This window comes from Protopterus annectens, chromosome 3.part0 (genome assembly GCF_019279795.1).
Source record: "Protopterus annectens isolate FY-2018-M chromosome 3.part0, PAN1.0, whole genome shotgun sequence".
Lineage (NCBI taxonomy): Eukaryota > Metazoa > Chordata > Ceratodontiformes > Protopteridae > Protopterus > Protopterus annectens.
Window position 1 is genome coordinate 932,036,882 of NC_056731.1, and position 27,195 is coordinate 932,064,076.

At 42.6% G+C, this 27,195-nt stretch overlaps 1 protein-coding gene across 1 annotated transcript in view; it reads left to right on the forward strand.

Moving 5' to 3' along the window:
• Window positions 1-493: 493 nt before the first annotated feature.
• Window positions 494-27,195, forward strand: part of LOC122796955 (adenylyl cyclase-associated protein 2-like) — a 750,428-nt gene continuing 723,726 nt past the window's right edge. Inside the window, exon 1 of the mRNA XM_044065728.1 lies at window positions 494-586. Coding sequence (XP_043921663.1) covers window positions 494-586 — 93 coding nt within the window. The remainder of the gene's footprint in view (window positions 587-27,195) is intronic.

Here is a 27,195-nt window from a genome sequence, read left to right on the forward strand (position 1 = left end):
CACCATAGTTGCTACACTGTCCTTTTCAATGCCGCCACCCTTTGACTGTCCAATATCTGTGGCCTCTGGGGAGTGGGTATGTGTGGGCATACTGACTTTGTGCAGTGACAATGGAGGCAGAAGAGGGATGTCAACCTCTGGGACAGATTCAGCCCACAACATCCCCACTTGTGCCTTACTGTGGCCACCATCATCAGAGTCTGATGAAAAACTAACATTAGGTTGTGAGGGGGACAGACTCCATCCCCCCTGGTCACCTGTGAAAACCAAGACAAAATCAGTACATTGCTACCTGCACTTTTATGTATGGTAATCCACACAGACTCATACAAATGAGGATCCACAACTGCATTACCAGTCACACACCTTCTCATTTGCGCTCCCATGCACAACAGACAACCTCACACCAACATACACAGACATGTCAAGCCCTTTATAACGTGCACGTCAGCCACATCCAGGTAACGTTGCCAGTACGATCTGCCTGTAAGATATGAAATATAACACTAAACGTGATAGACCTACACATAAAACCAACTACACCTATCTTGTGAATGATATGCCAGTACTAGTGTCACTGCCTCAGGTATGTAGCATCTCCCTGTTGTGTTTGAACAGACAGCTTGGAGTAATTGGCTCATGTATACCATGCTGTTTAGCTGCTCATAACTATAAGTGCAGACATGTTGATGGTCATTCAAATACACACCTGCGACTAACCAGTCTATGAACTGTAGCTATCTGTTCCAGAATGGAACATACAAATATTATACTCTGGCTAAACACATCATTTGTACATAGGGCAATATGGCAGCCCTTAACTTCCATAGGGTATATATGTTCCGTTAAAAACTGTATCACACTTACAGGACCAATGATTTGGGTCACTCCTGATGGACCTGTGAAAAGGTGAGGGAGAGGTACTGTCAGCACTACCAAATATTGCAACACTACAAGGTAATATGTGCATATATCCACATGTACAGTGGCTACTGTGATACTGGCTGTATTGCTGACATTCTGAGTATGTGTGCACAACTTTGTTTAAACCCTAACTTCTCCCCTCCCATGCAGATAGACCTAACACCCATGTACATGTATGTACAGCCTGCCACAATGACTGATACAGTATTACACTGGTCCACACAGTGCTTTTACCTGGACATTCCTCTGCTGTGGATACTGTAGCACCCACCTTTATGATTTATGTCGTGATGGATGCCTGTGAGCTGTTGTGTGTTCTTAGTTTCACTAGGAATTCCTGTGTGACTGTGACTGTATGTTCTGTTACAGGCCCCTCTGCCAGCGGCAGAACGATACCTGGCAACATCAGCTGTCCTTTGTCATGCAGCATTCAGCATGTCTGTGGCATGGTGTCGGACTTGCTCATAGGTCCTGTCCTGTTGGCGAATCTGATTTACATCCCTCAAAGGGCAGCTCACACTGCTGCCCACTGCTTCCGATTATGCCTCCCCTGGACAATAAGATGTGATAGTGTTGTCTCAGTCCATCCGTTATCATGTCATTGTCCACCTCTGAAAAGGGGGGCATGTCTCCAGCGATACATGGTTCCTGAAAGACAATAAAAGAGGAATACATTACAGGACCAGATACATGGACATCCATTATGTACAAATTCAGCACACCCATAATGGCCTGCACTATCTACTGCTCCCTTACACGTCATACCCCACAGTCTGGCAATGCTCAACATGTGTGGACACCATCAAGATAGCAATACTGGGGTATGTCCCTACGTGCCGTCACAGATTCTGCTGTATGTTCTAACACCTAGCACTGCAGTCTACTGTGGTGTGTCCCCTACCGACAAACTCCCACTAATATGTCATATGGCCACTGCCAGGCAGTTAACAGTGTGCTATTACAACAACAGTGTGGTGACAGTCCAGGAACACCAGTGTGCCACCATGATAGAAAACAGTGCCATCCTGCTGTGGTATATGTTCCCTGTAGGCATCATACCTCTCAACTGTACAGATGTTTGCAGAATGTCAGGATGTTTGCCTTTGGTAATTTACACACAAACGTGTGGATCTCTGAAAAATATTTAAACATTGCCGCTGAGTTTGGGCCTTGGTCCCCCATTAAGTTATGGCTTTGTCCTGCATTCATGTTGTAAGAGGTTGACAGGTATGTTAGGCATAGCTGTCAACCAAGCAGACATATGTCAACAGAAACGGGAACTTAGCCAGAGTACATCAGGGACACTTTTAAAATGTTCAAACTCTCTGTGTGAGAAAGTGGCTGAATGAGGGGTGTGAAGTACAGTACATTGTTTGATGTTACAGGAGTGTACAGCCTTACTCATTGTCACTATGTATTCTGTCTAATCCACTATCTTTTCCTACAACAGCCAACCACTGTAGGATGGATTGACAAGGAAGGAGCTGAGATGTCATTAAAAATCAGGGACAGTTGAGAGTCATCCCTGTAGTAGGACAGCAGAGTATCACTGATGTCTCATTACCATAGATCTAAGACAGGCTTACTGTTGTAATCTCTGTTCCCCATACCTCTATCCTCCCACCTGCATCCTGTTATATGGAGAAATCTATTACATACCTGCTGGTGTGCACTACTCATTTTTTGAACTTTGCTTCTGGTATACTTTTTGAAATCTGCTCTCCTTGTGAGTGAAGTCTCATACAGAGCTGTTCCCCATAAGCAGCCGCTTGCCTTTTTAATGTACTGCTCATTAGCAGGTAATTTCCTCTAAACCAATCTGTGCCCAAGAATTGCTAATTGCAACCAAAACAGCTAAATTGCACTGTCATTGGCCAATGACATGCCACCACAGTGCAATATATAAGGTCTTTATGTAGACCTGGGCCCCTTTCTTAGTTGTTAAGATGGACATCACTGAGGTGTGGAGAGTACAGCATCGCAGAGGGTAGGTTCCATAAATGTCAACTGAAGAGATTTATGGAGTATGTCCACAGTTTCACCTCATATGTGTGGTCAGTGTCCGATGACATAGTGGTCACCTGGCAGTTCACTGGCAAACATTGTGGGTTGAGTTCAATAAGGAAAGAGATACATTTGAGTGTCAGACTTCATACCTGTCAGAATACGCATGCTAATGCAATAGCTGTTAATCTGTCAACCTACTATCTTTGTAGGGGCAAACTGTTACACATGTCTCTATCTGTGGGCCTTAGACCCCACCCATTAGCATCTGGCTGTGTCCGGATCCCTTGTTCTAGGGGGTTGGGAGGTATGGTTGGTCTGTAGCAGCTACCTTTACATACAGCTGTGTGTGCTACAGGCTGCAGCTGCTGCTGCAGCTTAGCACACATAGGGGGTGTGTGGACATTTTTGAGGACAAGCTATATGTGTAACTGTGGCAGTTGTGTCAACCCTGTCATTACGGCAGAGCCAGGGTAAGGGTACCCTGTACAGTCCAACTGAGGCATGTGATTAAGGTATGTCTGTTATGCAGCAGTGTCAATAACAGAGTAGTAGGCTACATATAGTTAGGCTGTACGGATATGTGCAGTGTGTCCATACCTGCAGCCCTCTGACTTGGAAAAGTGGGTATCAGTTCATTAACTACCAGTAGCCTGTGTGGATTAGGATTGCATGACTCAGTCATTACTTGCTGTCTTCACAATAATGTAATTGAACTGCTAGACAAAACTGGATTGAACCCAAGACTGTCTGTGGCAAAATGTATTGCACGCAAGGCATTTAACAGACTGTGCCATTGAGTCACTACAAAAGCATGTGTATTTGCAAGATACATATGTACATATACAGGCTGTGTGAAACATTTCTGCATCCATCAGTGTGTGCATGGCTTTATATGGCTGTATTTCTGCACCAGTGTCCCAGTAGTACATGCACTTTACCATTGCTGACTTAGCAGGTGTCTTTCCACAATTTGCTGATAAAAATGCACATATGCCTGCTATCACAGGCCTCACTTACATCCATTATTATGTCTTTGGCTTTCTACTGGTGTATTATTGCACCAGAGTCCAATGTACACTCCCGTTTTTCCCATTAGTTTTTATTTCAGTTACATGCCTAATGATTGTAAGTGGCAATCAGTTTGTTTTGCTGGAAACACCTGTTTTACATCAGATCTTTGTGGTGTGATGAGTTAATGAAGTGGGCTGTAGGTGAGAGGAGCCTGGGTTTGAAACTTGGCAGATGTGTTAATTTTGTACATGTTTGACAATGTAATAAACACATTTAATCATTAAAGCTCATTTAAGCTCTGCTCAAACCCGCTCTAAAAAAATGAAAAGAAAAAGGGAGTGATAGGAAAGTCAAGTAGGGGCAATCAGGGGGAAAAACATAGTGAAAGGCAGTTAGGGATGTGCAGGAAGGGTGTGCATTTTGACAGAGTTTGTAAATGAATTTGGACTCTCAAACCCCAGAGAGAGGTGTGAGGACAACACAACTGTGTTGTCAAGCCAATTAGATAAGATTAGTGGTATCCAGTGGACATGTGTGCGACATGGAGATCTATGTATGGAGCAATATTTTTTATGGGGGGAGGGGGTTTGGGGACAGGTGCCCATTTTTTAATTTTATTTTTTTTTTTAAGGTGAGAGTGGAATGTAGGGGAAGGGACATAGGTACATGTGGGGAGGGATGTTGGGTAGGAGAGGATGCATTTGCAGACAGACAAGACAGCAGACAGGGGTGGTGTGTGACACATGAGGGGGGGGGTAAACACCTTGGATGGGGAAGGTATTGTGGAACCAAGTCGCACGTGCTGCTAGACGGCAGCAGTGTGACTCAAGTCCCCAGCCATGGGACAGTCAAAGTGCTCCTTCACTGCCCCAAGGGTGTCTGTGCTGGAGGCTGGGCATCAGGGCGAGCCTGCCCCACCAGGGGCATGCTCTCTATCTGGTGCAAGTGGCGTTCATAGCTCTGATTAACAATCCTGCGCACCATGACCGGCATTTGATCTTGGATGACTGCAGCCCCTCTGCCACCGCTCCCACGGGGAGGTTGTCCCCTGAGGCAGTTCCACCTGGCACCACAGGTGGTGCAGGGGCAGCGGAGGGGGCATCATTGTCTTGAGTCCAAGATGTGCTAGGATCCGGTGCTATGGCCAGTTGAGACAAGGTAGGTGGATCACTATGAACCAGCCTACCCCGACATGCTCTGGTAATGGTGGTATAGTAATAAGTATAGGTTAGTTATTAAGAAAATATTGTTAGTAATAACAGCATGGCAGACCATTGGAAATAACACAATTACATATCAATGCAAATTATGTGAAACACAACAATAAATAATAGAACAGTTAGTCTAACATCATGCCAGTAACAGTTACAGCATAAGGCCAACAAAGTAGGTCATTTAACAAGATATGTTAGTATGGATCCAGTATAATACATAACAATAATAATTCATGCCCCAATAAACAGTTAATTTAACATATGTTAATAGTAAACCATAACCAATGAATAACAGTAATAAATAAATGAAGATAAGGGATGGGGAGAGAGAGAAAATCAGTACATTAGTAACAGTGCAGCTTACTTCCTTGACAATAGTACTACTATCTACTTTACGGGTCTGTATTTATGTTTACAGTGAGTACAAGTCTCCTGTAGCTGATGTAGCACGTGCATACCTTTCAAGCTATATGCATGGGACACTATGGGCCATACAGTAACAACTGCAGGTACACACCTACACAGAACATTTGCACATGAGGTGGGCCTGTATAACTACCAATGTGTTTTATGGGCTCAAATGGTGATACTTTGCAGTCTAGGTACTCATTCCCATGATATTCCTGTAACAGGCAGATTATGCACTATTAATTACATGACATGAAATTGTGACACTTGAGAGACATGTATGTGTACAGTACAGACACTAAACAGCAGTCGTGCCTTAGCTGGCAGGCATGGGAATAGAACCCAGTAGCAGTGACTGCGACTGCAGCAACTTTTAACAGACGCTCCAGGCATACAGCCATACCAGGATGACACCCATTATTTCTGACTGCACATTGCTGAGTTCACACATTCCTGCTAATGATTTTAACAGTCTGGGAAATCTAATCCCAGAATTATCTACTCATAATATGGGATATCTCACTCATTTACTTGTACTTCCTGTGGAGAGAATTTGTGAGCATTACATGACTGCTGCTGTAATATTTGGTGCTACTTAGCACTGGATTTGAACCCTGGTGTGTGTGTAGCAAAATGTACTATGTACAGAGCATTTAACAAACTGAGCTACTGAGTCAGTGCTGATTACTGACTGACTGATATTTGCCTAGAGCTTACCTGAAACCAAACTATGACCTGGCAGTACTACTACAGTGTTATACCAGACTGCAGTGACAGTAGAACACACATGCATGAAATACAAGAATAACACAGATAGTAGGTATACTATATATCAGTCTAACAATGCTGGAGTACACACTTTATTTTTAGTGGGTTGAAATATCTGTGAAGTCAACAAACAATATAATATCATGGAGTGAGTTTACCTCATCCATATGCCTTGCTTTCCTGATGTTTGTGTACGACAGAGCATTATGTGAACAATATTGCCTAGAGACAGCCTTGAACAGTACTATACATGTTAAGCAATACAATTGGCAGCCATTATATTTGCATTCTACAGCTATTAACAGTGTTATACTTGACTGCAGCACCTTACCTTACAGCCTGAATGCATACAGCTCTACTGCAATGGTTGCAACAAGGCAATCCTGATGTAGACCATTTTCCTTGGTGTTATTGGTATTGATTCATGTTTTATTGCAGAGCAGTTGGCATTATTTATGTTGTGCAATACAGCTCTAATACCACATTTATTGCACTACAGACTTTATTGTATATACTTTAATGCAGTTACTGGTATTGTTTTATGTTTTTATTACACAACAGCTGGCATTCATTTCTGTCAAAACAGCTCTAATTCCACATTTAACACAGTACAGACTTTACTGTATATACTTTAATGCAGTTACAGGTATTGTTTCATGTTTTTATTGTACAACAATTGGCATTATTCATTTCTTTCAAAACAGCTTTAATTCCACAATTATTGCACTACAGACTTTATTGTATATACTTTAATGCAGTTAATGCTTTACCCTTTCTTACTTATATCACTACACTTAGCATAATACATCCGTGCTCACCACACTCACAGCGCAACCTGGCCAGGCGCCTGGTGTGCAACTCGACATTGTGAGCCCTCTCCTCTGCAGCTCTTGGGAGAGAACCCACCATTATGCATACCAGTTTTGCAGACATGCAGATTACATATTGCTGAAACAGAGATAAAATTATTTACATACTTGTGGGGCATTCCCCGCCCTAGTTTTGAACCCAGGTGTCCAAGAGATCCCCCTTTCTTCATTTCAAGTCATCATGGTGGTGACAACACTGCTCACCTGTGTGGGGGATACCAGTAACACTGGTGAGTTCTCCTGCCAGCCAGTCCCAGGCCTGTTCCTTACACTCTGAGCCCTGGAAACCTCCCTGCATCAGCCAGTCTTCTTGTTTTTTTTTTTTTTTTTTACTAGGAGTTCAACCATGAGCCTCAACTCCAGAATGCCCTAACACTGCACCTGAAAGCACGCACCTTCACCATCACCAGCCATAGTACCCTTCTGAGAGAGAATTCCAGTGGATTCTGCTGTATTCCTGCCTATTGGGCTTAATATAGGCTGTTTTCCTGCCCTTACATGTCATAGGGCAATATTCAAAAAAGCGCTGTGTGGCTTAGCACTGTATAAACAAACATAGCTGAGAAGCACGGAAACTCACAGAACTGTAGTCTAAACAGAGCTTAGCAGCGTGCAAACCAGCCATGCAGGGCATAAACATTGGCAGCTGTTATGTTTATACAGTGCTTAGCAGGTCTCAGCAGAGCTTAGCAGAGATATATTTTAAATTAATCTGCAAAATGTGTATTTTAAAATTGAGTACTTTTTTGCCTTCCATGTATTCAAACCCTGGACCTGCTACACATGGAGCCATGAATCTACCCATTAAGCTACATGGATATTCAGACATCAGGTGTACCTTTACATATTGCACTGAGCTACCTATAAGCAGTGCTGAGCACAGCGCTACACCATGCAAACACACTCAGATATGCTTAAACATGCATCTAAATAATTAAATAGACTCTGTTTCTATTTTTAGATGTCTGGACATTGTGTAGATGCCGCTTTGCATTGCTGCAGTCCGTGCCATGCAAACATACTTTTTTCTTAAAAAAATTTTAAAAGTTAAGATAACACTAACAGACAGTCCGGAGAGTCTCTTACTCATCTGCGGACACGGTTACCACTACATCTCTCTACACTGATTCAATACCCTCGTTTCTCGGCTCTCCCTCAGCAATGCGTCATCATCAATATGCATGCCAAATTGCCGAGGGGGGACCCAGGTACACAGACATGGTAACAGTCCATGTAGGCTGTACATTGTGCCTACACAGATTTTATTAAATCCCGGGGCCAGTGTAACATAACAAATATGCTAAATGGATAGAAGAAGTAAAAGAATAGGAAGTTCAAATGTACAGGATATGAAATGGGATGAAGTAACGGCCAGAGAGATTGAAACAAAGTTAAGAAAAGCTCCTAACTGGAAAACCTCAGGCCCAGATGCAGTACCTGACTTCCGGCTAAAAGTATTAACGTCTTTGCAGAAAGATTTAGCTATGAGTAAGAAGAACCATTTATTTATATGCACACCATGAACAGACACCAGCCTAGTTAACAACAGAAAAAACAATACTCATACTTAGTAGCGAACGTGCAAGCTCTCCTAAAAACTATTGAACAATAACTTGCCTTCAGAAGACATATAAACTGAACACTGAAATTGATGGCGACCGAGTTTATAGTCATTTAGAAGAAAACTCAATCATGGCAATAGAACAAAAGGGTAATAAAAGAAAGTCATATGAAGCAAAGGATCATTTGTTGGTAAAGTCATAATGGAGAACTGTAAAAAGAGGGAGACTCTAAGTACAGCATGGATAGACTACAAAAAGCATGGATAAAAGAGTGCTTAAAAGTGTATAAGATTCATCCTACACTGACCGATTACATTAAAGTGACCATGAAACAGTAACAAACCACTTTGCATTTCAAGCATGATAAAGGACAAATTATTATTCCAGGGATAAAAATTCAAAGAGGAATGTTCCAGGGAGACTCTCCGCCACTGCTGCTCTTTTGTCTTACCCTTAATAAGTTAAGCTGTCTACTTAACTTATTAGATCATGGCTACAGTTTGGCTCCCAGAAAACAACAAAATGTAAAGATGTCTCATCTTCTTTTTTTGTAGACTATTTAAAATTTTATAGTTCATCAGTTGAAGAACTGAAAGCACAATTGCAAGTGGTCAAAATATTTTCAGATGATATAAAACTGTCATTTGGTCTTGATAGGAAAGCTGTATCACCAAAAAAATATCAGTTTGGAACAGGAATGTGATATAAAAAAAAACTTGAACAAGAGTGAGTGTGTAAATATTTGGGAACTGATGAAGGATCAACAACAAAACATGAACAAGTGTGACTAAAACTTAGCAAGAAATATTTTAGAGGACTTAATACTGAAAACAGTCTTGAGATATAGGAGCAAAGTCCAAGCTATAAATCAGTTTGCTCTTCCTGTCCTAACTTACAGTTTTGGAGTGATTGACTGGCCCCAAAAGGTGTCGGATAGGTTGGACAGGAAAACAAGAAGGAAAGTTCATGCTCATCAAATGATTTATAAAAATCAGTGCATACCAAGACTATTTATATTCCCCATTCTGGAGGAGGTATGGGCCTCCTTGAAATTGATTATATGTATAGATTTGCAATTGTGGGACTGCATACAGATAGGTTCAGTGCTAACTTTTCCCCCCTCACCCCCTAAAGGGCCCATCTCTATACCGGAAGAATGCAAAGTTCCTGTAATCATCGCTGCACAGGTAAAAGCACACTCTCAAGCCAAGAACACAGCATCCATGGTACCTGACAACATCCCAGGCTGCGTTGTACACAAACTACAGAATGAACTGGCACCCCACCTAACTTGACATAAGCACCATGTTCAATCATAGCCCCACCTCAGGTTTTGTGCCCACTGAATGGCGCTGGCGACAGTTATCCACAGACCTCGGGAACTACTGCCTCATTAGCCTAATGAACCTGGTCTGCAAGGCTATCATCATGGAACTTATAAACAAAGGCATTGGTAATCTCTAAACTCTGGACTCCACCCAGTTCGGGTTTGTAAAAGGTAGATCATGTCTCCTAAACCTGATAGACTTCTTTGAAGCAGTCACCAAAGCTGTGGTTCACACAACATATCTAGAGCTTGCCAGACACCATCACTCTGAAATTATAGATAAACTCACTAAACTAGGTATAAATCCCTATGTCACAAGATGGGTTGCCAACTGGCTCACTGACAGAACCCACACTGTGAGACTCAAATACAACTTCAGACCAGTGAGTACCACGGGGTTCAGTCCTGGGTCCTCTCCTGTTTGGTATCTACTTTTCTGAAGTACAGGCTAAGACAGAAGGTCTTTTGTTGAGATATAGGAGCAAAGTCCAAGCTATAAATCAGTTTGCTCTTCCTGTCCTAACTTACAGATGTGATAGTGTTCAATCTCGCCGTTTGTTCTTACACATGGGTTCGGAGCCGATCCTCGGCTCCGTGCCGGCCTCTTGCAAGCTCTGCATCGAGAAGAAGCTCGAGACAATCTAATACCCACAATCCCCCTCTGCCTTTACCTTAGATCTAGTTTGCCGCTGCTGCATACGCATCGTTGGGAGCTAGCTCGAGAGTTTCTAAGCTAAGATATAACTTTTTTTGTTGTATTTTATCAAGAAATATATTCTAGTTGATAATTTCTGTATTAACAAGTGTGATTGTGTTGTGGTTCCGTAATTCCTTGGTACCGTTAACCTTATTTTCGGTATTTTTGTATCGGGGCCTACTCCCTTCACATCTACCATATTAGACAATTTAACCGGATTTGACATTAACCTGATTGTGACTTTTTACTCGGATTGGCTGTGTTTTCTGTATTATATATTGTTATATATTGAGATACTATGTTGGAGAAAGCAAAGTCTGGTTTCAAACGTTGTCAGTGTGGCCAAAAAATGTCGGTCACTGACAACCACAGTTCCTGCGTCTACTGCCTTGGCCCTCTCCACTTACAAGAAGATTGCTCCATCTGTCACTCTTTTAGTGGGAGGGTCATGACAGATAGGCGCAGGAAACTGATGGACAGAGGTCTTCTGAAACCAGCTTTCCAAGAGGCTTTGGATGCTTCTGACCAGGCATCGAAGTCCTCTAAGGAATCGAAGACGTCGGAGCCTAAGTCATCGGCTCCGAGCTCTTCTTCTAAGGTTAGATCACCGGTTCCACAGACTTCGGGGCCGAGTGTTCAACTGGTGTCGGTTCCTGAGCCTCGAGTCTTGGAACCGGTGATGGAGCTCCCTCCTTCGTCCATATTGAGGTCGGCTCCGTCTTCGGTTCCTTGGACCCGTTCTTCCTCCAAACTTTCGGATGTCGATGTGGATCGCGTGGTGCAGAAGTTGTTGGAGCATTCGGCCCTCTCTAAACTTATTTCGGTTTCCACCCAGTTGGTGTCGAAACTTGAAGGCCTTCCTGTATCTCCATCCATTCCTCCTCCGAGACCGATTCAGTCTTTGGAGCCGGAAGAGGCTGATCTACTGATTGTGGAGCCCTCGGGTCCAGAACCGTCCTTTTCTCGGTCTGTTCCCCTCACCTCGACTCCGTCGGACCCGGTACCGGAGTCTCGGAGCCGACGGTCTGTTCTTGGTTCCGGGGCCGAGAGTCGAACCGATGTGTCGGTTCCGACTCTCCCCCTCGGTGCCTCGGCACAGATCGATTCGGCTCCGTCCTCGGGGTCGATGCCTTCGGTGCCCGTGTCGGGGATTCTTCCCATTTCTTCGGAGCCGGGGTACTCTTCGATGCGGGACCCGGGAGCGTTCGACCTGATGAGGAAGGTGTTGTCTACCCAGACAACCACGTCAGTGGAAGCAGTTTCTCCTCCCCATAAAGGGCCTTTGTCTTCATCTGCACCCACGGCCACATCCAAGCGTCGGGCACCAGTGTCTCAGCCACCCCTGGAGGGTGCCCCCTCTTCCTCCGAGGCTTCTTCGGATGCTCCCCACGAGGAAGTCCCTAGGAAGAGACTGTGTAAGAGGAGACACTTGGATTCTCCACAGGAATCCATTACATCTGATACTGACTTAGATGAGTCAGAGGGTCCCCTAAGTCACCTTCAGAAGATGTCTCTTTTCAGACATTTTGGAGATCCTGAAACAGAGAGGTGACTGGCAGTCCCTTCCCCCTTCTGAGGATGAGTCAGTTCTGCTGAAGGCATTTGGTGCTCGCCCTTCCTCCTCCTGGGTCACTCCGCCCTTCGACGAACTAATGGAACTTATTGCTCGAGGGCGTGGGAGGCTCCTGACACAGTGGAACCTGTTCCAAGGAAACCGAACAAGTACATCACAGCACCTCAGGATAAGTCCTACCTTACAAAAGGAGTTCCAGTAGACGCTATGGTGGTGGCTGCAGCCACGAAAAAGGAGATGTCGGAGTCTTCGTCTGTCCATCCGCCTAATAAAGATTCTAGGGCGATGGATAGATATGGGAAGCGCATTTTTAGTTCAGCGGCTTTTTCCATGCGGTCCCTGAACTATTTGACCCATTTTACACGTCTGCAGAGGGATCTAGTCAAAGAGTTGGGAGATACCCTCCAGGGTACTACAGATGCAGCTGTCTCAGAGAAAGTGACAGCGCAACTTAATACCCTAACATCGATTGTTAACTCGTCCATGAGGCTGATTTCTTACGCAGCCGAAGGTTCGAGTAGGGCAGCAGCTTCAGCGATTGCTCTTCGTAGACAATCCTGGATGCGCCTATGCTCCTGCGGAAGCCTTCAAGTCTTCCTTTACAAGCGCCCCATTTGACGGTGCCACTCTTTTTGGCCCCAAGGTAAAGGAGACCCTTACCCGGTGTGAACAAGAGGGAAAGACTCTGTCTGCTGTCGGAGTCCGTTTTTCCACCCCAACTAGACCGTACCCCAAAGGGCAACGCGGTGGGAAAATGTGGTTTCAAAACCCCAAGGGTCTTTCTCAGGCACACAGGGTGATGCCCCTCTAGAGGCAGAGGAGGGGCAGAGGTGGAAGACGCCGCCCTGGCGGCAGAGGGGTCCGCAACATCAAGGTGACAGAGATACACTCCTGGTAAACCTTTCCAGCACTCCTGAGAGGAGGCCCGACTGTCCTGCTCTGGAGGCAGTCGGGGTCGCTTAGCTTTATACCCTCAGGCCTGGCAAGGTATAACTACAGACAAGTGGGTAAAAAGCGTAGTTACCAGAGGTTACTCCATACCCTTCCTATCCTATCCCATTCCAAAGAAAAGACTCCCAGATGTACCGCCCCATCTGCGAGAGCCAGCAGCTTTAGAAGTTTCAAAGCTGCTAGAAAAAGAGTCATCCAGCCAGTCCCAGCGGACTAGCAAGGATTCGGGACTTACTCAAGGTTCTTTTTAGTTCCAAAGAAAACAGGGGACTGGAGGCCCATTCTAGACCTAAGCTACCTCAGTACTTTCGTCAAGAAAGAAAAGTTCGAATGGTCACGCTTCAATCGATCCTTCCATTCTTACAGAAGGACGAGTGGATGTGCTCAATAGATCTAGAGGATGCATACTACCACATAAAGATGGCCAGGGCATCCAGAGATCATTTGCGCTTCGGCTGGGAGCCAGTCACTTTCAATTTCGAGCCCTGCCCTTTGGTCTGACCTCAGCCCCAGGGTCTTCACCAAATGTATGGCAGTGGTAGCGTCTCACTTGAGACGCCAGGGATTCCAGGTGTTTCCGTATCTGGATGACTGGCTCCTTTCGCCACCACCGGCGTCAACTACTGCAGGCCAGAGACTATGTTCTTCAACTGTGTGTTCACCTAGGGATCTCCGTAAATTTCGGAAAATCCTTGCTTCAGCCATCACAAAATATCTTGTTCATAGGAGCAGAGTTAAACACACGCCAATTAATTCTGAAGCTCCCCCCAGAAAGGATATTATCACTGCAGACTCACATACGTCTTCTACTCTTGTCAAGGAAATCTCCTGCAAAACTAGTTCTGAAGGTGTTGGGCCTCATGTCAGCCTCCCTTATTGCAATTCCCCTGGGAAGGCTGCACATGAGAGTTCTACAATGGCTACTGTTTGCTCAATGGTCATTTCAACAACTACCTCTAACACACGAGATTCTGATAACAAAGACTTGCAAAACAGATCTAAACTGGTGGCTTCAAACGTGCAACCTTTCCCAGGGAAGGCCGTTTGTGCTACCCACGCCCACAGTTACGGTGACCACGGACGCTTCCCTGATAGGGTGGGGGGGCATCTTTCAGGGACAGACAGTCCAAGGCGAATGGACCAATTTGGAGTACAATCTGCACATCAATGTTCTAGAGTTGAGGGCGGTGTTTCTGGCGTTGCAACACTTTGCTCCCCTCCTTCCTCTAGGGACTATTGCAGTTCAGACGGACAACATGTCGGTAGTCTGGTACATAAACAAACAAGGGGAACCAAGTCCTATCAACTATGCAGAGAGGCCATGAGAATTTGGCAGTGGGCGGAGTCCACGGGTCGCTTTCTAATAGCAACGCACATCCCGGGGTCATCCAACGTCATAGCCGACAGGCTGAGCAGAGCAATTCTGTTACCGCACGAGTGGTCTCTAAAACAGTCAGTGGCGGAAAGGATTTTTCGCGTGGGGCCAGCCTTCCTGCGACCTGTTTGCGTCTCCAATGAATGCCAAATGCAGGAGCTACTTTGCCCTATTACCCTCCAGGGAAGTCCCAAGGACGACTGGTTTACGATTGGCCCCCGGGACTCCTATACGCATTTCCCCCATTGCCTCTGATATCGAAGTTTCTCCAGAAAGCCAGGAACCTACACAGGACGATAATCCTCATTGCTCCATTCTGGCCTCGTCAAATTTGGTTTCCCTTCCTGAAAAGACACTGCATTCGGGGACTCTGGATTCTGGACCCAGAGCCAGATCTATTGACTCACTCGTCAGGGGTTCCCCATCCCGCGCTCCTATCACTCCATCTAGCAGCTTGGCTGCTCCAATTCCCAATTTAGCCAGGTCTGATCTTTTGTCACCAGCAGTCCAGGATATATTAGTGGCTTCGCATAAAGCTTCCACTACGAAAACATATACTAGCAAATGGAAACGGTTTGTATGCTGGGCAAAGACACACCATGTGGATCCCTTTATAGCTCCTTTGAATAAGATTTTAGAGTTCTTAACAGACTTATTTCATCAGGGTGCTTCTCCTGCTACTCTAAAAGTTCAATTGGCTGCCATTTCGAATTTCCATGTAGAAGAATGTGGAGCTCCTGTTATGGCTCACAGACTTTGTAAAGCCTTTTTAAAAGGAGTTTTTCATATTAGACCACCGGTCAGATCTCCCACGTCACCTTGGAGTCTAAACTTGTTGCTATCTAAATTAATGTTGCCCCCTTTTGAACCTGCCTCTTCTTGCCCATTAAAATTTTTGTCCTGGAAAACTCTCTTTCTGGTAGCCATAACTTCTGCTAGACGAGTGTCTGAACTTCAGGCTCTCTCCATCAAGCACCCTTATTTGATCTTTCACTCTGACAGAGTTTCTCTTCGAACCAATTCATCCTTCCTCCCTAAAGTATGTTCCATTAACAATATTAATCAGTCCATTGAATTACCCACTTTCTTCAAAAACCACTCCAACAAAATGGAGTATATGTTACACAAATTAGATGTTCACAGACAGCTAAGGTTTTATTTGGATAGAACAAAAGATCACAGGAAAACAGATCAACTCTTTGTGGCTTTTGCTGATAGCAGGAAAGGACTTGCAGTTACCAAAAGAACTCTTTCTAAATGGTTAACAGATTGTATAATCTATGTCTATGATTCTGCAGATCAACCCCTTTTACACAAACCCAAAGGACATTCCACAAGATCGGTATCTACGTCTTTGGCTCATGCAGCTCGCCTACCTCTGGATGCTATTTGTGCGGCTGCTACCTGGTCTAAGCCACATACATTTATTTCTCATTATAAAGTAGACAAGGTTTCTAGGGACAGGGCAACCTTTGGTTCCACTGTGCTCAAGAACGTCCTCCCGTGAGTTCCTCAGGATCAAGGAGCTAGGGACGCTACCCATGTGTAAGAACAAACGGCGAGATTGAACACTATCACATATAGAAGTTATGTCCTTACCATAACGTTCCATGTGGAGTGTTCATCTCGTCTTTGTTCTTACAGTCCCACCCTCCCACCCTTAGGAAGAACGTTCTTTGATGCCTGGCCAGAAGCATTTTTTGCTACTGCTATTATTCTGTGTACATAGTTGGTATACACATATATGTTTATATGTGTCTGTTTAGATATGTTATGTGTGTAAGCATGAATGTGCTTTTATATAGATTGGTTTGCTTGCAAACTAGATCTGAGGTAAAGGCAGAGGGGGATTGTGGGTATTAGATTGTCTCGAGCTTCTTCTCGATGCAGAGCTTGCAAGAGGCCGGCACGGAGCCGAGGATCGGCTCCGAACCCATGTGTAAGAACAAAGGCGAGATGAACATTCCACATGGAACGTTATGGTAAGGACATAACTTCTATTTTTGGAGTGATTGACTGGCCCCAAAAGGTGTCGGATAGGTTGGACAGGAAAACAAGAAGGAAAGTTCATGCTCATCAAATGATTTATAAAAATCAGTGCATACCAAAACTATTTATATTCCCCATTCTGGAGGAGGTATGGGCCTCCTTGAAATTGATTATATGTATAGATTTGCAATCGTGGGACTGCATACAGATAGGTTCAGTGCTAACTTTTCCCCCCTCACCCCCTAAAGGGCCCATCTCTATACCGGAAGAATGCAAAGTTCCTGTAATCATCGCTGCACAGGTAAAAAGCACACTCTCCAAAGCCAAGAACACAGCATCCATGGGACCTGACAACATCCCAGGCTGCGTTGTACACAAACTACAGAATGAACTGGCACCCCACCTAAGCACCATGTTCAATCATAGCCTCACCTCAGGCTTTGTGCCCACTGAATGGCGCACAGCGACAGTTATCCCACTCCACAAAGGGGGAGTCACCACAGACCTCGGGAACTACTGCCTCATTAGCCTAATGAACCTGGTCTGCAAGGCCATGGAACGTATCATCATGGAACTTATAAACAAAGGCATTGGTAATCTCTAAACTCTGGACTCCACCCAGTTCGGGTTTGTAAAAGGTAGATCATGTCTCCTAAACCTGATAGACTTCTTTGAAGCAGTCACCAAAGCTGTAGACGAGGGTAAGGTGGTTCACACAACATATCTAGAGCTTGCCAAGGCTTTTGACACCATCCCCCCACTCTGAAATTATAGATAAACTCACTAAACTAGGTATAAATCCCTATGTCACAAGATGGGTTGCCAACTGGCTCACTGACATAACCCACACTGTGAAAGTAGCAGACTCCAAATACAACTTCAGACCAGTGACAAGTGGAGTACCACAGGGTTCAGTCCTGGGTCCTCTCCTGTTTGGTATCTACTTTTCTGAAGTACAGGCTAAGACAGAAGGTCTTTGGCTAACGACGTTCCCAGATAACTGCAAACTAGGAGCCATAATCGAAACTCCTAATGATGTGGACATCCTACAAAAGGGCCTCACTGAGACAGATGCCTGGTGTCAAAGCCATGGCCTCAAGCTCAATGCCAAAAAGTGCATTGTCATCCCCTTTGGTAAAAACTCTGTACCCATGAGCTACCACATAGGTGGTAGTCTACTTAACACCAAAAGTGTGATAAGAGACCTTAGGACACAGGTAGACAGTAGTCTCTCCTTTGATAATCGCATCGCCCCAGTAGTCAGGAAATCCTTCTACATGGCACACCTCATCACAAAAGGTTTCTCATCCAGGAAAAAAGAGGTCATTGTTCCCCTCTACTCATCACTCATTAGACCCATTATAGAGTAAAACACCCCTATTGGTATGTACCTCACAAGACACTTACAACAACTGGAAAAGCCACAGAAATACCTCACAAAGAGGATTACCAGCCTCAAACAGATGCCCTACGCAGACCGTCTCAAACAACTCCAGCTTTACTCGTTGCATATCGCCTACTCAGAGGTCATCTCTGCCTAACATACAAAGCTATGTCAAACCCAGAGCTGTTGGACATGCTCCACTTAAAGAAATCCCAATCGCCCTGAGTTACATGCTCTAGGGACCTAAACCGTGTCATCACAATAAACAGAACATGCTGGAGGGATAGATTCCTGTCCCAGAGACTTCCCAGACTCTGGAACAAACTACCTATCTATATCAAACAAAGCTCCTCATTAGCACTCTTCAAGAAAAATCTTGATGATTGGATGGGAAATGGGAAATTCACCCCAGGGATCACCTCTGTGGCTCTGCTCGACAGGGGCACAGGAAAATAATTTTCTTGGGTGGCGAAAGCCAGGGTACCTTTTTAGCTAGGCTTATATAGGCCCTAGGGCCAATAGCCTGGTATCTACCTATGAACATATCTGCTGACCTCACAAGACCAAAAATTAGTGAAAGTTTTGAAACATGGAGAATAATTCTAGGATGACTTTCCTGCTTAGCTTAGCAGAAGCATATAGGTGTCAAGTAGAAATGGAAATTAAACTAGAAGTAGCTAAAACTCAGGCGGCAACTGAATGTGCCAAAAAACAAAAGAAAGAATATTAGGTGAAGGAACAGATGAGAAGGCAAGAAATATGGACGATGCATAAATATAGTTGCAAGTATAGAAAGATCTTGGAACAACCTCATGTGGATCAGGACTGAATGCAGGAATGGTTAAGGAGAGGTGAATTTAAACCGAGAGACGAAAGGTTAACATTGGTGGCCCAAGATAGTGGGCTACTTACACATTGGTTTACAAAGTCCATTGAACATATGGAAGAAACAGATGAATGTAGATTTTGTAAAACAGAACTGGAAACAGTTGCACATCTTTTTGCTGGTTGTAATATACTATGGCAGAAGGACTGTACACGGAAAAGCATAATAATGTGGCAAGACTGTTGCATTGGGGATTGTGCATACATTATAATACTGAAGTAGCTGAAAAACACTAGAAACATGAGCCACAAAGCATTATAGGAAATGATGAAGTTTATATGACATGGGATCATCCATTACCAACAGTTCAAAAATAGATGTGATGAAAACCAAATGTAGGATTCCATGAAAAGAAAGCAAAAGTAGCATTGATCATTGAAATGCTACGACCATTGTGTCTTATGTACAGAGAGAAATAAAGTTATAAAATACCAGGATTTGCAAGCAGAAACAAAGGCATTGTGGAAAGAGAATATCCAGCAGTTCCAGTAGTAGTAGTAGTAGTAGTAGTAGTAGGAGTAGGAGCAACGGGTCCTATAAAAAAGAATTTACAATCATACTCAGATATGTTACTGATCCAAGTAAGTCCGTGAGAATTGCAGGAGGAGTCATTACTGGGCACATTGTGGGTGCTGCAAAGTGGACTTCTGGCTAACATCCAAGACTAAAATAATACTAATTTCATGAACTTTAATCATACTATGACTTAGGAACGGGGTCAATTCCCTTCATGGTATTAGAAACCCAAAATACTTTTTTTTTAAAAAAGTGAAAGATACTGCATAACCAAATGTGCATTAAAATGCCTTTCCTACTTTCCGGCTCCAGCAGCAGTAGATGTAGAGCCATATAGGAAACAATCAAGTTGAAATTGTTTTTGTTAGAATCACACAATTTCATTAGCTAAGATTTACCATGCAGGTTTTCGTAATACCCCAAATTTTAACCTTAATTGTGTTACTGTATGAGTGATTATCATGAATTTTGACAAGTGCAGTTATCAGGCACAGTAATAGCAAAGCAATGATGGCTATAGAGTTGATAGCTGTGTTTCTACAGTCTGCAGACATATGAAACTGATACAGTATTCTGTCTTTGCCAGTGTTAGATTTTTTAACTCCAGTACTGCAGGTGACAAGATAGTAGTGACACTGCCAGAACAGTGTGTGCCTAAGACAGCTTTGTTTTCCCGTGTTTTTAATTTTAGAATTGTAAAATCTGTTATTTCATAATAAAAAAAATGCTTCGTTACCCTTGAAACTGTTCAGTTATCTGTTTTATTAGTAATGTAAAGGAGATGTGACAGGTCTGATGGATAGGGATTGAATCCATCCACTGACATCAAATGTAAAGGGAGAAGGGTGGTGGCAGATAGATAAGGATTTGAATCCTATTATTGCCAGCCAATGAGAATGTAAGACAGAGACTACTCTCCTGCCCACTACAAAATTTAAATATTTTAATCTAAAAATAGTAATCTTAAATTTGATAGCCATCATGTGTATGGTAGCTGGAGTCGCACCACAGGTACCAAAATGATTAAAGTTTAAGCAAGCCCACACAAATATGAATTAGTAAGCAGTTTCCATGTGCAGTTTATCCATAAGAGCATACAGAAAATGTACATTGTCCTTGGTGTGACATCCCTCCTCTGGGCCAGTAATCAAGGAGTCAAAATCCTCACCACTGACACCGGTGAGGGACGTTCACTCGGAACAAAAAAAGATGCACACAGTATTTCCAGATGCAGTTGTCTGCACCAAGCATGGCTTCCCTTAAGAGCACACAAGAGAACACACTCCCATCCTGCGTCTGAACTCCCTTTCTCTCTCCAGGTCCCAAGTAAGACTCCACACTGACCACAGCTGTAGAATTGAGTCCTCAGCCAAGTGTTCCAAGCCAAGTCCTCAACCACTATCTCTGTGAATCCAGTGCTCTGTGTTCCTGTTCCATTTTGCTGACACGCGCACACTCTTTGAGAATTGATTTTCATACACACACACACACACACACTCACACCTCTGGTAAAGGCTGGCACAGATTTACCAGCTATGCCCCCTCTGCCTAGACTATAAGGTAGATACTGCCACAGAACTCTCCAAACCCAGCTACTCTAAGGCTCTTACCAGGTTATCCAACTATACTGAGTAAAACTAATACTAATACAAATGGTAGTGTTTGACCAATGGAGCAATGCTTTCAGAAGTGGCCACAGTGTCACCAGATAAATATAAGTACTCTCAAAGGTTAAAATATTCTCTAAAAGACCCACCACAATGGAAAGTTTAAATATATTTAATAATAAATAATAGAACATGAAACTGTTAAATATGTATTCACAGTAAACAAATATGGAAAGATACACACAGATACAGAAAAACAATACTGAACTAATTTCACTATATTTTCCTAATTGATCTAAGGAATTACTGTTTCCTGCTTCACTTACTAGAGCAAGGCAAGTTGATATGAGTGAGTGGTCTTCTTGTCAGGTTTCACAAACAGAATACTTTGAGATTTCTGTCTCATCTGATATTAAAACATCATTTCAGTGCTGGATTACAGAATGACATCACATACATCTGGTCATCTGACTTCTGGTTCTCACACTATCCACTTTACTCAAGACTGAACCAGAATCTAGCACATATATGTAATAATACATACACACAGAGCTTTGCTAATATGTGTTATAGCATCTGGAATCTATAAAACTGTTTCAGAAACTTCCACCCTTCCAGGATAGCAATTAGTTCATCTATAAGGACAGTAACGTAGGATTCATAGTCCTGGTTTTCACAGACATTTTGTCTCTGGCTGCAGTCTGAACTGTAAGATACAATCTTTATGGCCTAAACCAGGTAATTTAATTTCAGACAAATTTTCAAAGTTAGCTGGACTGAGTTTAACCTTTTCTTTTCCAATATCCTCTGTTACAATATATTCATTTCAGCAGTTACAATGCAGTCTGACATACAGGTGTATTTATTTTTTGTCCAGAAGGACCCACTGTTGGCACATTTTTAACACAAGCGGCTTTACAAATACATTTTCAACCCAAGCACCTGGACAAATCAGTTTGATATACAAGTGATGTATAATTTTTTACAAAACTCCAGCTAGCTATGCTAGCATATGTTACAAATCCACTACCCTACTTCTTCTGGCATAGCTGGCAGTACCTCACATCGTCACACTTGGTACCGTCCTGACACATCCACACTCACGAATAGATACCAAACTGAGTACACCACTGAGAAAAGTATTTGGCCTAGCTTCCCAGACCTTCTGATCACTCTGAGTTTCAGTGCCTTTCACTAATGATTTGACCACAGCAACTGCACTTTTACTCAAGTTGCTGCATTTGTATACATTTTTATTTTTGCCTGTTGCTGACCTGGTAGGTCCACTGGGCACAATGTTTCCTATTCTGGGGAGGGCAGATAAGAGTTTCTAAAACTATAACCTTCTATCATGACTCACAATAGTAAACTGCCATCATCCCATATTGCCATGCAGGGGACTTACCAGTTGCTCCTCCATTCTTGCTACAAACTAGTACTGTTATTACTAATACTAGTCATATTACTGCTGCTAGCAGTGATAGTAATAATAAGCAGTCTGGGCAATGGATGTGGATGCCAGCAGCTTTATGACTAGTTAATGATAAATACCCTCTTATCATTTAATAAATACAAAAATAGATGACCAGCTGCAAAGTGTGTAAAAGTGAATAAATAAAAATGTTTTACTTAGAAAAGAAAGCAGTAGAGTCAACAATCCGATATACAGAGACATACTGAAATATACACAAAAGCAAAATTAATCCTTTTGAGCATCTACATTATTGTATGAAAGAAAAATACCTTTCTCCAACTATTTTTATCTGAAAGAATTACTAGACCTTGACTGCAGTAGCTGAATTTCCATGCAGAGAAAGAGGGAAAACTGCAGAGAGCAAAATTCACAAGTCACAAGCTGCAGATAACCTTCCTGTTCAACTTCTGTTTGTATTTTTCTCAATGCTAATGGGTGATTCTGCTAATTTATTTTGATTTATATATTTTCTTACATACTGTAGATGCAACCAGTTTTTACAAATGTACATAAAGGAGCCTATTTACTTGCTTTTGGTCAGCTCTCTTTCTGTAAAGAGCCTTATAATTACTTTTTCATGATGCGTTAGCTTTGTCTAGAAAAAGTCACAGATCTTGTAATTGCATTTTCATCCTGTGTTTGATTGCTGTAGTTGCTAGTAGCAGGATGTTATAACTTCATTTATAAACTTTATATTTTTCCTTTTATTTTTTTTTTTTATAAAAAAAAAAAGTTCACACATTTTTCAAAACAACTGAAAAAGCATGCATTACAGACTACATCACATATTTTATTTTACCTACTATAGAATTTACAAAACTGCAGTTCACATATTTGTTGCATGTTGATATAGAAAACAGTAGCATAGTTATATGTAAACGTTAAAAGTAGAGTTGATGTCCTATTGGAATAATTACCATAATCTTTGAAGATAAAGATGAGCACAGACATACTTAAAAGTGAGGTGATGTGCTACCCAGCATGCCATTTCACTGCTGTACCTGTCACGTAATAACAAGTCATGACTGATCAATCCATGGCCATTACTCTGTGAGGTAATTAGCGGATGTAGTTTCTTATATGCTCCTAATATTGCTGTTTACTGGGCTATTTGTCAGCATTTACTGAGAGATTGCAGAAGGGAGCAGACACTGAACTTGAGGGACTGTTTTCTTTCAGTTAGAAGAACCAAAATATACATTTGTTGGCAAGACACCAGATAAATCTGTTGACAGTGTTAACAGTACACACTGCCTATAGCAATGATTCATCAGCGCACCAAATAATGAAAAGATCCTCCTTGCTAGGTCTTTGAGTATGTCTCCACTAGTCCGCTGTTAATTGTTTTCCATGATCTCCCATGTTTGGAGATCTCACATACCTGTATCGACGCACACTATAATGTAACATGACAACTCCATTATTGAGTGCATCCCTGAGGTCATCAGTTTGTTCTAGTGTGACTGTCAAGTGCTTTCCTGCAAATCAAATAATAGCAATGAAGATTTAAAAGCTTATATTATTAAACAAATTAATATGAAAGCAGATATTTGCCCAAATTGCACCGATTTCCAGAAGCTGAGGTTAGCAGAAGGTATGCCCATGAAGAAGAAGAGGATAGGGTGTACTTGATGCATCAAGCGGATCCTCTCTTAGATTATATGATACAGCAAGGAAGCATCTGCCCTAACATTAAGGGCTGCACTTAATTGGATCTTGGTTAAGATGAATCCCAATCAAATAGGTATCAAGTAGGAAAGAGCTAGATAATCACAGAAGCATGGAGCTCAGATTTCTAAGTCCTTAAGTATTGATTTTTCAAATATAGCCTGATCTCACAGACTTGAGGTCAAGAAAGTAATACTTGCCAGACACGTGCATCAAAGAACAATTAATGCGGTTGAGATGTTGTTGAACCAACCACAGTAGGCATCATCCATTAGAGTGTCTTCAGCATTCACTGGTAGGTTAGTTGCCTGATGGTAGGAAAAATTCATTTGGCAGTCTACTTAAAAGTGTTTGATAATATAGACCACAGACTCTTACCTTGATGATAGAAGGGAAATAAATAACTGAGCTATATTCCTAAGCTCAAAGCACCCACTTCAGGCAACATTTAAAGTGCAGGGATGCTGTCAGGTTGTGAAAGGTTCTTTCACTTTCTGTTTTATGCCTTTGCCAAAAAAAAAAAAAAAGAGGATATATAGTGACAAGTTCAGGAGCAGCTTGGAACCACCTTTGAAAGGAAGTGTGGATTCATACTGATTGTTTTCCTCTCTGTGAAAGATCAGATATTGTTCCTTAGACATAAGGCCTTGAAGCTCTGAAAACCTTGTTGGCAGTGGTAAAGGCTTATTCTGCAGTCCTGTTTGATTCTCAGCTAGAGCGTCTTCTTTGTGGAGACATTCATGAATGGGCGTACCTTCGTTGAAGGTTGTGCGTCAGGGCCGGCAACTCGACACGTAAAAATCTACTGACAATCATTAGCGGACTGGAGTTCTGCTGTGGCGACCCCTAACAGGGAAAAGCCGAAAGACACAAGATATGTTGGATTAAATGGCGAATGTTAAAAAGAAAACATGTTATATATAATGCATGTAAGTGAATGTATGATTTGTTTTCTGTTCTGTTAATGTATATGCGTGTATGTCTTAAGTAAAAATTTAATAATGGTGCTTAAAAAAACATTAATAATTCCATCTGTGAGAAGTGTAAGTACCTAATTAACAGCCATCCCTCTCACCTAAAAGCTTGCCTTGTGAGCTTTATACACCTCCACCACAATCCTTCACTGATCAAGCCAAAATGTCGAACTCTGAGGCTGTAAACAATTGCTGCCAAGGTCTCCTATAAATAAGAATATTAAGTCTCAAAAAAAAATCAGGCCACTCATCCACATCATACATACCTATCATAAGGAGTCACTCTGAGCAAGAACACTCCAAATCTGCCACACCGAATCACAACAGTAAGAGAAATAGTTTGGCAATTGGTGGCTGTATTGTCAGGCACACTAACTTGTCACTCACAAGGCTGGACAAGAAAAGAGGGTTACAGTGAACTATTTTCTGGGCACCAGGATTTCTGATACTGCAAAAACCCTAAAGACACTATGTCCTGACCAGTATGACTGATGTAGTAGTGGTCCATGTGAAGGTGAATGACCTGAGACGTAAAATCCTGAGTTATGTGCAGAGAGAGATGTCAGAACTTTCCATGCATGTTGCAAATGCAGATAGGAACTGTTCCTGAGTGGAATCCTTCTATCATCTCAAATGATGCTTAGAAATACAATCCATCCTTCATCTCAAAAGATGCCTGCATACAAAGAAGAGATAGTCTGTTTCAGTAAGTGGTTAAATAGCCTGGTGTCACACCAGAGGAATCCATTATGTTATCAGTATGGGAGGCGATACCTGACAGTCCAGTTTGCATCAATGAAGATGGCCTGCACCTCTCATTCCAAGGCTTCTGCATACTGGCTAAAGCCTTTGCTGCCCCCAGTGCCCTTTTAGTCAGAGTTCAATTGATTGACATTCCAACGTAACTAACGTGCACTCCCACAATCGGATCACATTAAGGTGTTTCTGTCCACAATGCCAGAATTCTAAACAGTAAATTGCCCAGTCTTGAGGCAGTAGTGCATTTGGAAAGCATTCTTGTCTGCATAGTCACTGAGACTTGGTTTAAATGTAAAGAGAGCACTCCCTCCATATCTGGGTTTTGCACTTTTCTTGTCTTCAGATCTGATGGCAGCAGTGCTGAAGTATCCATATTTGTAAAGGAACATATTACGTCCAAGTGCATCCCTAGGGACCCTCAAACTGAGCTCTGTGAACTTCAGATCACTTTAGATAGGATTAATTATCAACTAGTAACTTGCCTTTCAGAACACTTGCTTTGTCCCTTGATGACAAAAAATCCTCAGTGTTCTAAATGATCACCATATTAGCAGACATTCCATTATTTGGGGGGACTTTAACTGCCATTCAGTAAACTGGGACATCTGTACTTCCAATGTCCAAAAATTCTTAGACTTCATAAACAAAAACTCCCTTGAGCAGTGTAACAAGCATACTAGGGGGCACAACATTTTTGGCCTGATTCTTAACAACTTTGACAGTCCCTTGCACTTTTCCTCTGGTATCACCTTCCCCAGGGAAATATATCCACAAATTTGTGACCTTCACCTTTAAACTCCCAAAAGCCCCTTACAACAAATTCCACTAAATTTAAAGTTTTTAAAGTGCTACCTTCAACCTATTCTATGACAAAATATTAAAATTCACTTTTGACTGCTGTGCTCCTGACTTTGACACAACAGCAAGCTTCACTAAGTAATTGCATAGACCTACTAATTCTTACCAGAATCAGGTGTCAAGGGACTTTCAAAAATAAACCACCCTGGGTGGTCCACTACTATAAATATGTCATGCAACCAAAGAAAGAAACTTCTTAAATTGTATAGCAGTGCCAAAACCTTTAAAAATAATGAAAAGCAGCCCATGAACTTAGGCTGTTTTCCAAAGTCAAAGATAATTATAAAGCCTTCTTTAGCTATGTTAGGAAAGCAAGAAACAATACCATACATTGCTATGAACTTGTTTAAAATGATGCATGCTACTCTGGCCCAAAACACATTGCCGGCATCTT